Below are 14,472 nucleotides of genomic sequence, written 5' to 3'. Positions count from 1 at the left end.
AGTCTATTCATTAATTGATTCTACTCAAATTCACTGGAGCAAGCAGTTGAATAATCTTGCAAGTACACAATCAACCTTTGATGGTTCAAACTCTTCAATGAAAAAGAAACTTTAGTAAAGTTCATCTAGCACATTAACTGCCGCGAAAGGCAACATAGAGACAAAATAGAATTACTATCACCTACCAGCTTCAGGTTTACTATAGCTTTAAATTTTACATACGTCTAACACGTTAAGAACTAACCACTGCACACGCCACCGTGTCTCACGTGTTTCAATAACACGAAGGCAAGCTCGCAATGCCTCCACAGCTCGCTCACGAACTGGCAATGCTGGATCTCTCAAAGCAACCCAGATAGCATCGACAAATTCTGGCACGTGGACATTGAAAACTGTGGAAGCATTCTCTGCCATTTCCTGCATGACCATATACAAAAGATAATGCATGTTCTAAGGAACAGGGAGTTTCAAAAAATGTGAAAGCACGAAAGCACAATCAAACTTCATCGTTGAAAAAATGAAAACAAAAAAAAAAAAAAACTCTCCTACTAGAAAATGTAATGCAAGAATCAAAGCCTAGATCAATTCTCATAAAAATAATAATAGCAATGGCACTTACTTTCAAGATTAAGACAGCGGCAAATCGACGATACTCCACTCTATTCCCTCGAAGCCAATCCAGAGCAATTTTAACCTAAACAGAAAAAGGAAAGTAAAATCAGCACAGTGAAGTTTAAGAGAGAAAGAGAGGAATAGAGAAAGGATGCATTAACCTGGCGTTCGACTTCATCAGCAGTCATAGCTCCGCCAGCCCTGGCAAGGTGACCGAGAACCCTACTAGCAAGAACCAATATCTCGGGATCACGCTTGGTGTCAAACACAATGCGCATGTAACTGGAAAATCTGGAGACCTTGGAAGCGTTCTCCCCAAGCGCCACATCTATCAACTCGTCAATAGCCCTCAGAGCTCCCAGATTCTCGGCAACGTCGCTGCTCTCCAAAAGGCTGGAGATCCTGTCATACAACTGATCCATAAAACGTGAAAAGGCTTCGCCGCTAATGTCGCGAGCTTCTTCCTCGAGATGCTTCTTCAGAGCTAGCGTAGCACCCTCCTGCGTGCGTGAGTGAGTGAAGAGTGGAGCGATTGATATGAATTGAAGTGAAGAGAAAGTGGCACTAACTACTAACTAGTGAGTATGAAAGTACCTTGGGATTGCCGCGGGTGCAGAGGTCAGCGAGCGTGCGGTTGAGAGCGTCGCCCGGACCGACGGAGGGAGGGCCTATGTAACGGTGGGACTGAGACGCGGTCGCCATATTATTTGGCTTAGGCTACTCTAACCTAAGCCCTAAATTAGTTAAGATTATTATTTAGCAGAAAGGGCGAGAGAGTGAATTTTAGAAGGGTAAAGCTGGGACATCGCCTTTCGCCATGCTTTGTGTTTCTTCTCCAGTTTTTCCAACCCCAACCAATGCTGTTATTGCTCTCCTTAGGTACCAGGATGGAGTCTCCGTCTCGGATGGTCGACCACTGTTTTCAGTACCATATCATGTAAATCACGGTCACTAACGGTTTGGTTTAGCTTATTATAAGCTAAATATTTATTATAATTTTTTATCTTTTTTATTTTTTTAATTGATTCAATTTTTTAAAATAATTATCATTATCGATTTTATGATACATTTTTTAATAATTTTTTAATTTATTGTATATTACATTCAATTATATAGATATAATAAAATTTAATTGACATTAAAATTCAAAAAAATTATAAATGTAATAAAAAATCACATAAAAAATATATCTTATAAATTACTATAAAATAATATTAAAATAAATTTTTATACTTATTTTTATGAAATTATCATCATAATTATAATATATTTTTTATTTGAAATGCAGTTACAGTTAAAATTATTCAGAATTTAATTGAACAAATTTCAAACAAGATGATTTATGATGAGATTAACAAACTTTTTGCTTTAAGCCCTTTTAAAAATTATTTTATTAATATTTATATAATTTTTTAAGATTTCATAATTTAAAAGTTATTTTTTGTATATTTAAAAATTTATTTTAATATATTTATTTCTAAAAAATATACAAATATAATTATATTTTTTCAATATTTATCTCAAAAAAATATTTTTATTAAAAAATATTATTATTAATTTGAAAAAATTTCACTTTAAGATTTGTTTTAAACTTAATGATATATTAGGTCAACCTTGATTTCAAATTGTCTTGAATCAATAACAAAATCAATTCTTGTTTCAAAAAAATTAAATCAACTCAAATTTATGAGATAAAAAATTAAAATAAACATTTTATAAGCTAAAAAGTTAAACGAATCTTAAAAAAATAAAAGAAAAATTTAAGCTTTAATATATTTGTGATATTAATATTAATTTTTTTTTACTACTTACCACTATAGGCCAACTCCTTCAAAAAGAGTTATATTTTATCTTTAAAACAAAAAACACACATGGTAGGATATCCATATATTTTTACTAGTATTTTAATATGTATATTTCAAAGGTAAAATATTTATTAGGTATAGTTAAAATTTATAATAAATTATATATTAAATATATATTATATTTCAATAAATTATATTTAAATTTTGTATAAATGTATATTTTTAAATACAAATTATATTGTTATATATAAGATAAATAATTGATATGGTGATATAAAATTATTTTAAATTATTGATAGTTTATTTTAAAATTATTCAAAAATAATTTGTAAATAAAATATAATAGAAAATTGAATTAAAAAAAATTATAAACTCTCTTATTAAACACTAGTTACTAAAAATATTTTTGCACAAGATAGTAATTTGGTTTAATATATAGATATTGAAGAATGGTTTAATTTATAAATAAAAAAGCAAATTATATGAAAAATTAAAATAACTCTAAAATCCTTCAAAAAATTATTCTCTACAAATCATTCTCAACAAATAATAGATCCTAAAATTATTCTCTCACAAGATAATTGTCCGCATTTTACATATAAGAATTGATTTTATCCTTTATTTATAATCTATAATTTATGTTGTATGTAGAGGATATACTTTTTTATAATTATCTTTTAGTTTTTATTTTATAAAAACATTTTTATCCTTTAAATAAATATATATATATATATATATATATATATATATATATATATATATCATGTCTTCTGACCACTTTATTTCCTATCTTAATTTCACATTTATAAAATATATATACAAATCATTTATGAATTATAACTAGAGTCTTCTTTTTTTTATCCATCTCACACTAATAACCCAACCCCTACCACTTATAGGTAGTTTTAGTCTTTTAGACAAGTTTCTTTTGAAGTAGATATCTAAATACCAAATATAATTTATAATAATCAATTTCGTGAAGAATACGAAGATTCTTTAACTATTTGAGGCGTTAATTTATGCCACTAAAAAATCGTTCATTTATAGACAAAATAAAAAGTAACTACTCATAATTTTTTTTTTAATACATGAAAAAATAAATAAGATAATATAATAATTACTTATTTGCTTTATTTTAAAAAATTATTTTAGCTGTCTTTTCTTTATATATATTTAATCTTTAATTAATTTATTTTATAATAATTTCAAATATTTTAATTTATATTGAACACATTCTCTTTTTATTGTAACATGTAAACTATCACTAAGTTTGTATTAAACACGTTGTATTTTTATTATTTTTATTGTAACTATTGTAATACAAGTACAACTCACCATATATCTTACTTTACATTTATTTTATTTCTTAATTTTTATATTTATTTTTATTTAAATTAAATACATAGATATATAAAGTGTTTCGCTTCATTGGTTTATAATAAAGGGGACAATATTTTTTCACGTGCAAATTTTGTGCAAAATTTATCCCTAAAATAATTACACTACCCCACTCCCTGTTTTTTTAGATTAAGTTTATGTTTAGTCTCTTTATTTTAAAATAGAAATATCTATTTTCTTATTTTTAAAAATATGAACATATTTTAATTATTAAATTTTAATTTATTTATGTTTAAGTAATGTGACATGACATTCAAATATAAAAAAACTATAAAAATATAAAATAAATATTAATTACTTGTTAAAATATATAAATGAAAATCTTTTATATGTTGCTTTTAAAAATTTTATCATACATGTCGGCAATGACGAGTTATTAGGCAATAACATCAAAATTTAACGATCAATAAATGTTGAATTAACAAAAAGACAAAAGAACTTAATATTTTTATTTTTAAATAAGGGACAAAAATTACATATTAACAAAATTAATTTTATTTACTAAAATACATTAATTAATAACTATTATATTTTAAATTTAAATAAAAATAATAGTAATAGTTATTACATTTAAGTTTCATTAATTAATAATTGTTGATATTTGTAATATTATTTTACTAATTATCAATACTACTATGTTAAGAACTCAAACAAAATATAAATTATACATTTATTAATAAAACTATATTAAGATTTTTATTTATTATAATTTAAATATATTAATATGTTAACAAAAAATATATAAATGTATCGATAAAATTTAAAGAATATATATGTTAGAGAAAAGGATACACACTGGAGAGGAGTTGAGTAATGTATATAAAAAACTCACGCTTTTAAAGTACAGTGAAATGGTAGAAGTTGTGATAGACGAAGTACTGAAAATCATCAGACAAAGTGGCACAAGTATTTTATACTAGTTCGTCTTAAACATGAAGACTATGTTCAATTATCAATCCAACCAGATTGAATTCTACTGTTTTATACAAGATAAAAGTATTTTTTCATAAACAAGTCATTTCTGACTCGACATTAAGTATTTTTTCAACAAACCTCTTCGAACTCAATCTCAAGTACTATTTCAACAAGTCTCTATAAACTCAATCATAAGTACTTTTTCAATAAATATTTTCAGGCTCAACACCAAGTATTATTTCAATAACTCTCTCAAAACTTAATTCAAAGTATTTTTTCAACAAGTTTCTATAAGTTCAATCCAGAGTATTCTTTCAACAAGTTTTTTTAGGTTTAATCATTGAGTATTCTTTTGCACAAGCATCTCCATATTTCACCCTTACAAATAAATTTGACAAAAGTTATACCAATAGTTTGGTCTATTCTAAATGTGGTGTTATTAAACTTAAGCACAAATAATTTACAAATAACTATTTACAAGAATTTCAATGAAAAACTTTTTTGTAGTGCTTTAGCTATGTAAGTTCAATATGCTTCCTAGTAATGATATATTTTTTTTATTTACAGCGCTTATCTTTTTTTATTTGTAATATTTTTGTCTATTTCTTGTTTGAAAGCTTCACCCTTACATGGTATCTTTAAAGAATACGACATTACAACAATGTTAGATTTAAACGTTCAAATTTTTTCACAAGTTTATTTATCAGTGAAACGTGTATTTCTTATTTGATCTAAGTAGTTATTTATCATCATTTCCTTATATTTTGAGCATAGCAAAACTAGTGTTAGAACAGAACAGTTGAGGTTGAAGCATAATAGTCTTTGTAGTGTCTTTTCCATAAAATATGTGATTTTCTCTTTCTTTTCGGACGCAATGATTTGACATTTCTTTTTGAAAGTTTTTGTTATTTTTAAGGAAGTTTTTTCATCTAATTTGTTAAAGAATAAAAAGTTAATGCTTCTTAAAGACTATTATTTTATTTTAACGAGAAATAAATGTGACATTGACCAAGATAATACACTTCGTCTGGTTCACTTGTTTCGTCTGAAATAATTTCCTAAGGAAACTTGTTTGTTACCGGAATGATTCTATATATTTTTTGATTTTATAGACTTTTTTTAGATCTAACAACAAGAAAAAAATAAAAAATAAAAATAAAAAAAATATATATATATATATATTTGTTATTAAACAAAATATAATGTAAATGATTACTAATAATTATTAGATTTTTTTTAAATATCGTTATTATTTACTAATTATTTTTTCTTTCAATGAATATTTATCCTAATTATGTATTTTGTCCCACTTTCTACAATATAATGTTTCATATATGTTACGAATACTATTTATTTTATTTAATTGTTTTTTTTAACATCGTTATCTAATGTAACTGTTAATTACGTTACTTAAAAAAATATAATTGATATTTAATTTTTTTTTATCAAGATATTTAATTATTTTAACATCTTCAAGTCCCTTATTTGATCATATTCAATTATATTGTATATATTTCAATTATTTCACTTATGCTATATTATAATATCATTTATCATATATTTATATTTATTTATTTTTCAGCTTCTTTTAATTTTATGATAATTGTTTCTATTGTTTTTATTCATGTAAATAAAAATAAATATTTTTCTATTTTCAAACAATAACAATCCTAACAATTCTTTTGGTATTAAGATGTTGTTTCTCAACAAGGAGATAATTTTTAAGTTATTTTTTGATGAGTGTTTTTTAAGTTATAATAATAATTATTTATTGTTTAACTATAACTTCTTATTATAATGTGTTATTTATAGTTGAAAAATTATAATATGAAGGCATTCACACCTCTATGAAAAAAATTTAATACCAAAATTAAATATTTAAAATTTTTATATACAAAATGTTATAAATTTATATAACCAAAATACTATATTTACTATTTTTAATATGCAAGTTATTGTAAATTTATAGTACAAATTAGTATATTTACTATATTTGATATCATTTCCTTTTAATATTTGATGAGGAGAATATGTGAACAAATTTTGTAATAAATCTTATTCACGAAGAAAGCCTCGATAAATTGCATTAATTTTACTAAAACTCCAATTAATTTGATATAAAAAAAAATTCATTCTGAAGAAGAAATTTTTTTTTGAAAAGCATGTGTGAGAAAAAAAAATCGTGAAAGATACAGTTATATATGTGAAACAAGATTTTTTTAAAATAAAATAAATAAATAAAAAGAGGAAAAGATACCAGACCAGATGCTTGAAAACCAAAAACAATTGTAATGGAATAAAAATTGAATAGTAAAATAGTACTAAAGAAAATGGAAACTAAAAACAATTAACAAACAATTTATTTTCTTTATATGATGATATATAGATATTAACAAAATCGAATCTGAATATTTGATTTATCAAATGTTTGTTTTCTTTAAATGGTTAAGGTTTTGAAATTTTAAATCGCAATATTTTATTGTGATCTTTAATAATTTTTTTAGGTGATTTATTTATAAAAAAATTTTAATAATTTTTTTTTCAAGGAGTATAAATGGTAAAATAAAAAAAGAAAATATTAAATTATCAAATTTTTTTAGTGAATACACTAACAAATATTATAATCACTTTAAAAGATAATGCTGAAAAATTTAACTAATAAACTGAATGTGCAAAGTATAAAAGGAATTATAATAAAGAAAAATAAGTGTGAATTAATTGCATTAGTTTTATTTAAAAAAAATGCACAATAACAATATTGTTTAATCAAAACAATCTTATATCCTAATATAAATTATTTATTATAAATATAAAATCAAATTTATATGATAAGAATATTTATTTATTACAAATTTTAATTATAATATAATTATATATTTAAAATTATTTTTTATTATAAGTTTTATTTATATAAAATAAAAAATTATTTTGAAAATTGCGTATCCTAAACTATTAGTTCTGAGTATATTTTATAAAGGAAAATTGACGTCACTATTTTGAATAAAAAAAATGACGAAAGAACCCCACAAGCAGTGAAAGAAGAACAAACCTAGAAAATCAAAATTTAATAAAGATAAAACGGCTATTAGGTAATATCCTCAAGGTTATTTTCCTGTAATCTGAATTCACGATGTTTCTTTATATAGTTTATTCTGAATTTAAAATTTAAGGATATTTCCATTTATGTATATTGTCTAGAATTCAATCCATTTCAGATATTCCTATTGAAGAACAAAATAATACAGAATACCTGTTATCATCAATATTTGAATAAAAACAAGTTTCATGTGTACAGTGAGATTGGAACGTAACTGTTGAAAATATTGTAGATTTTTATTGATAAAAAAATTACCACGACATATATATATTAGCTCAATACATTGAAATTTATTGGTATATTACTCGATTCTCATGAAACAAAAATACCAAGATTTTTTTATTCTAAAAAAAAAACCAAGATTAGTGTTTTTACATAACTCTCGTGGAAATAATTCTTTGAGACAAACTGTTTTTTAGTATTAAATATATTTAATTGTAGAATTATGATATCGGAAAGTAACTGTTGGGATAAAATATGACATATATATATTAGCTTAAAATAATTAAATTTGCAAAAGTGAAAAACTTATGATGCCAACTAAGAGATAGGAGATATGATATAATGAGGATATTAAGATTTAAGATTTCATAACTTGCTAATCCTGGACTACTTATAAAGAGTAATAAAAGAGTCTGATAGGATGATGAATCTTGTTAATAGCCACAAAGCCTAAGGTAAATATAAATAGTCCATTTTGTTGTACAAATCCGACATCAGGAACTTACTTAGGTATTGTGTGTTTGAGGCATTGATGATAATGATTAAGAGAAAGTGTAGCTCAGGTCGTCAAAAGATTCCAATTGAGAAAATACCAAAAAAGAGTCATTTACAAGTGACATTCTCAAAGCGTCGTTCGGGGCTTTTCAAAAAGGCTAGTGAGTTATGCACACTTTGTGGAGTGGAAATTGCAATCATTGTTTTCTCCCCTGCTGATAAAGCCTTCTCTTTTGGCCACCCAGAAGTTGAATCCATAATCGATTCTTATCTAACTCCAAACTCTTCCCTAGAGTCTAGTAGTGGTCACCAGCTTGTTGAGGTACACCGCAATGCAAATATTGGTAACCTCAACATGCAACTCACCCAAATTCTTAATCAGTTGGAAATTGAGAAAAAGCAAGGAGAAGAGTTAGATCGAGTGTGGAAAACTAGACAGAGTAAGTTTTGGTGGGAGATCCCTGTTCCTCAACTTGGATTGCATGAGTTACAACATTTAATGTTTTCAATGGAGGAGTTGAAGAAGAATGTTGCAAAATATGCTACCCAAATGTTGATGGACCAGAACAATGTTCCTGCACCGGTTAATGGGCCTGGGCCTGCGCCTAACGGATTTGGGCCTTTTGATGCCTTTGGCCACAAACCTCCTCAGATTTACGCCAATGTTAATTCTTCCACTCTTATTAATCCCTCCGCTTTCAACTTTCGATATTGATTTTTTAAATTAGGATTTTTATTGCGGGGACGACTAGTACCTCACTAGTTCTACCCTCCCCTTCTTTACTTCCCATTCTAATAATATTCTTCTACAACAATTTTTATTACAATCAAATTTTTCACACTATAAGGACCCTTCACATTTTGCCTAGTAATCTGTTTTAATTGTTTCTTTTCATATATTAGAAAGAAACTCATATTTAGTTTTTTAAAAAATAAATCATGTTTCAATTTTGTGAAGAAAAAAAATTGTTTGCTCTTAAACGACTCCACTTAACGTAATTCAGGATTTAAGTTATTTTTGGTCTCTAATTGAAAAAGAAAACGTGAAGAAATTATTCTCAGAACAATGAATTGAGAATAAATTTAAAAATAATTTAGCGTTATTGTTATAGTTGTGGCTACATCAATGTTCCAAATTCTAATAATCATATATGTGAATTAAGCTAAACAAAGAGGTAAACTATATCACTGTGTATTATTAGTTCAAATTGAGTTATTTAAATCCCTTTGAAGTAAATTTTTTACTCAATAAGAGAAGATAAATTTTAATAGAAGAGAATAGAAGTACACTTTTTTTTACTAGAAAAACAGAAAATTACTATTATATAAAATAGGCAAACAAAAAATTGAAGTCAAGATTCCTTAAGTTTGCTAATTTCGAAATTTCTTTACCCAACGAATTCCTTTCATTTTACTAAATGGGAGTGAAAATTAGATGAAAAAAATTTCAATCCCCTTAATTTTTTTTATTCTCTCTAAAATTTTGAACAAAATAAGAAAAATAATATAAAAATATCACATAGTTTTGAGTTTAATCGTAAGATTCATGGCAAAAGAAAAAAAAATGTTAAGACCACTCCTCAAATATCTGACAGTATATTAATTTCTCATCTACTATTTGAGGATAAAAAATAGAAAAAGATAAAACCCTTAATTTTATATAAAATAAATAAATACACAGCAAGGGTATAATTATTTTAAAAAAAGTGGAAAATAAAATAGAGAATATCTTATATATATATATATATATATATATATATATATATATATATATATATATATATGGTACAGAAATTTTGCAGGGATACCATGTAAAAAAAATAACTAAGCAGCAAACCCTGTGAAAATGTAGCAACAGAATTTTAATGTGATTTTAATAGAATATATAATGTTTTTTTTTTTTCCTGAAAAGTTAATAAGAAGAAAGCAAACGAGAAATATGTGCTTCCACAAGCAAGACATAAATTGTTGCGCTGTAGCCTTAATTAACAGTCATACACTTTTAATGCTTCCAGTTTCTTTGGAAATAAAAATGTTATTACTTAGCATTCGTACATGCGTTACACTCAATTTCAAACGCATACAACGGAGGTTATACAAGAGAATCAATGACATCCTAACGACATAAAACGTATCATCAATTGTTACTGAAAGCATTAAAAAATCACTGATTTTGGCACAATTTTTTTATAAGCTAAATCCCTATTTTGGTCCCTTATAATTTTTTTTTCAATGTAGTCCTTCATTAATTTTTTGTCTTAATTTGGTCCTAAACTAATTAATTGGTTTCAATTTAATCCCAAATTAATTAATTGGTTTCAATGTGGGACTTCCGTCCAAATTATTTAAACAGAGTTAACTTTTGGCCACGTGAATGCCACGTAGATGCATACGTGGATGCCACGTGAATGACAATTTTGTTGAAAACACCTGGACCCAGAACGGCCCGTTCTGAAACCGGAACGGGCAGTTCTGGTTGCACTTTTGGTGTGTTAATTTTGCATCCGGAACGACCCGTTCTGGGTGCAACATTAACACACTAAAAGTACAACCAGAACGGCCCGTTCCGGTTTCATTTTTTATATATATAAAATATTAATAATTTTATAAAATATATATTATTAATTATATTTTAATTATGTTGTTATATCTAATAAAATAAATATATTAATATTTTTTTATATTTTATTTTATTATGTTTATCTTATTAATTTTTATTATTTTATTCCTCTAATTTAAAATAAATTACAAAAAATTATAAAGTGATACTTAAATACTTCTTCAAACATAAAGAGAAAAAGAAAAAATTATTACTCTATTTATAAGACAATTGTATTTTATAAAAATAAGTAATGTTAAAATTTTTACCATAAAAAAATATTTTTCAAAATTATTATACTTTTTAATAAAATTAATAAAGAATATTGGTTTACAATTGTGCAGTTTTGATCCACAAGATTTTAATTGAGTAATTTTTGTCCTTAAAGAATTACAATTGCGCGATTTTGGTCCTTCAATTTTTAATTGAACAATTTTAGTCCCTCGAATATCATAATAATACGATTTTAGTTTCTCCCATTAAAAATTAATAATAAATATATATCATTTAATACATTAAAAAAAATTATAATATACGTTAATTTAAATAAGCAAACAATTATATAGTTTTAAAACATTATATATATATATATATTAAAATTTTAAAATTATTAAATTTTTAATGAGAAAGACTAAAATTGCACAATTATGATATTTGAGAGATTAAAATTGTTCAATTAAAAATTGTGAGACTAAAATTACACAACTAAAATCTTTTAAGGACTGAAATTACTCAATTAAAATCTTAGGGATCAAAATTGCATAATTATAATACTCGAGCGATCAAAAACACAATTAAACAAAGAAAAACCTATTCTCAGTTTTGGAACGAGCCGTTCTGAAACCAGAACGGCCCGTTCTGCTGCACTGGTGGTGTGTTAATTTTCGCATCTGAAACGGCCCGTTTCAGTTGCAAAATTAACACACCACCAGTGCAGCAGAACGGGCCGTTTTAACACACCAAAAGTGCAACCAGAACGCCAGAACGAGCCATTTTGGTTCCAAGTGTTTTCAAAAAATTGGGATCCACGTGGCATCTACGTGACATCCACCTATGCATCCACATGACATCCACCTATGCAAAAGTTAACTCCGTTAAAGAAATTTAGACGGAAGTCCCACATTGAAACCAATTAATTTATTTGGGACTAAATTGAAACCAATGAATTAGTTTGGGACCAAATTGAGACAAAAAATTAATGAGGGATTTCATTGAAACAAAAAAAGATTATATGGGACCAAAATATGTATTTAACCTTTTTTATATTATTAACCAGTATTTTACTCTAAAAAAAAATTGCTACAAACTTTCATAAGATGACATATTTAACTATTCAAGGCAAAAAAATTTAATGAGGATAAAACTTAAAAAAATTATTTTATGAAGTAAAGAAATATAATATTTTATAAATTGTTATTTTTCATAAGTTACTCGAAGTAATTTGTGAAAATATGATAAAAGTTATTGAAATAAGCTCAAACAAACTTAATTCAGTGAAACTAATTTATAAATTAACCAAACTAATTTATGAATTTTTTTTAACTTCTTCTCAAATACATTTTGTCAAAGAATTAATCACTTATACATTGTCGGTGTAAAATTTTTTTACATTGACAACTAATCATATCTTTTAATAGTGTAATATCATTTGCTTATTTAATGAAATAAAAATAAAATAAAATATATAAAAAATATAATTATTTGTCAGTGTAAAAAATTTTACACAACAATTTATGAATGATTAACTCTTTGTCAAAAACATTATTTGTGTACATTTTGTGGCCGAAGGAATATGTTTATTTCTTCTTCATGTTTTTAGCACTCATTATTATTTTATCCAAAAATCCAAACTAACTATTTTCTTCAAGTATAATTTTAGGATGAAAGGCCAATGCCCATTTTACTTTATTTTCTATTTACTTTTTTTGTGTTTTCTCATGAATTTGCTTGACTTGATTTGTCTTGTATCTTGATTACTAAAGAGAAGGTGAACTGGTAATAATTTGTTTCCTTTGCAGTAAGAAGTAAGAAAGATGGGCAATAGGCAATAGGCAATAGGCAATAGGCAATAGGTGTGGAGGGTAGTAAAAAGGGCCCACATAATCGAGATAACGGCCCGTAGTGGACGCAAATGCCAGCTATGTGAGCGTTGGATCCCCGACAAATGCGTGAGAAATGCTGCTGTTGCCGTACGTGCGCACTCCCAACTCCATCCTAATACGACAATCTTTCACAATCACTCTTCGCTGTACGCTTCCAGCTCAACACCCATCCATTTCTAATTGCCTTATTATTCATCCAACACACATACCTGCTTCTCCCCTTTTATTATTACTATCTTTCATTTCCCACACATCCTTTTTTATAAAATAAAACCTCACATTTCAATTAACATAATCATTTTTCTTAATTAACATATCTTTTTCATTAAACCACTATTTATAAATGCAGTCAAAATGTTATTCTGATTTTTTTTTAAAATCATTAAACATAAGTTTTCTTTTTCACTTTTCCAAACTACTACTAATAAATTTTTAGTTTGACTAGTATTCAACTCTTTTTTTTTCAAGTCAAGTTGCATATTTGAATTTATCAATTAAAAAAATATAATTAAAAAATACATTAAAGATAGTCAACTATATTTTTCAACAAAAAAAAAACCATCAGTAAAATTAAAATAAAATCTATAAATATACTTTCGAATAAATATAGTAATTTGTTAAAAAAAAATAAAAACTTTTCACATGCTCTATATAGCAGGGATATATAGTTGTGTTATTAAAAATCTTATTGATCACAAGAATATTTTAAAATATACATAAAATGTAAAATTTGGTTTTTAAAATTTATTTATTTTGACGTTAAAAATACAAATATTTAGTTGAGTGAAATTGTTTTAAATATTAAAATATATAAAAATAATTTATGAATAAAATATTATATTCTATATTTATCGAGATTTTTTTAATATTAGCTAAAACAATTAAAGGACTTTGATTTTCCATTAATTAGATAAACAATCAAAAGGGAAAAAAATATTATATATATATATATATAAATATATATATCACAAAATAAAAACAAAAACTATGCCTAAATAAAAAAGAGTAAGTGTAAAAGTTATCTTATTTTTAAGACTGAACTCTCAAATTTATATGAAAATAATATGTCAGGGAATATAATATTTAAAAAATGATATCCTTTCAAGATCATTGAGTTCACTTTTTTTATTTGATTTGATAACCTATATTTCATATCCTTTTTAGTACAAAATATTCTATATTTACTACTTACCATTTATAAATGATTCCAATACTACAACATCGAAA

The 14,472-nt window shown here is 25.2% G+C and overlaps 2 protein-coding genes across 2 annotated transcripts in view; one reads left to right on the top strand and one right to left on the bottom strand.

Moving 5' to 3' along the window:
• TOR (target of rapamycin) overlaps nt 1-1,557 on the bottom strand; it is a 33,980-nt gene extending 32,423 nt beyond the window's left edge. Inside the window, exons 1-4 of the mRNA XM_020361528.3 lie at nt 1,207-1,557; nt 774-1,112; nt 620-694; nt 245-417 (exon numbers count right to left, since the gene is read on the bottom strand). Coding sequence (XP_020217117.1) covers nt 245-417; nt 620-694; nt 774-1,112; nt 1,207-1,314 — 695 coding nt within the window. The 5' untranslated portion in view covers nt 1,315-1,557. The remainder of the gene's footprint in view (nt 1-244; nt 418-619; nt 695-773; nt 1,113-1,206) is intronic.
• A 5,685-nt stretch (nt 1,558-7,242) lies between these two features.
• Nucleotides 7,243-9,558, top strand: LOC109800577 (agamous-like MADS-box protein AGL61). The gene has a single exon (XM_083067056.1). It carries the CDS (start codon nt 8,582-8,584, stop codon nt 9,257-9,259), a length of 678 nt encoding a protein of 225 aa, XP_082923182.1. The 5' UTR covers nt 7,243-8,581; the 3' UTR covers nt 9,260-9,558.
• Nucleotides 9,559-14,472: the final 4,914 nt, after the last annotated feature.

The sequence above is a fragment of the Cajanus cajan genome, chromosome 11 (assembly GCF_000230855.2).
Source record: "Cajanus cajan strain Asha chromosome 11, NIPB_CcT2T_4, whole genome shotgun sequence".
Lineage (NCBI taxonomy): Eukaryota > Viridiplantae > Streptophyta > Magnoliopsida > Fabales > Fabaceae > Cajanus > Cajanus cajan.
Note: the sequence above shows the minus strand (reverse complement) of the source record. Positions and strands in the feature narration are given on the sequence as shown.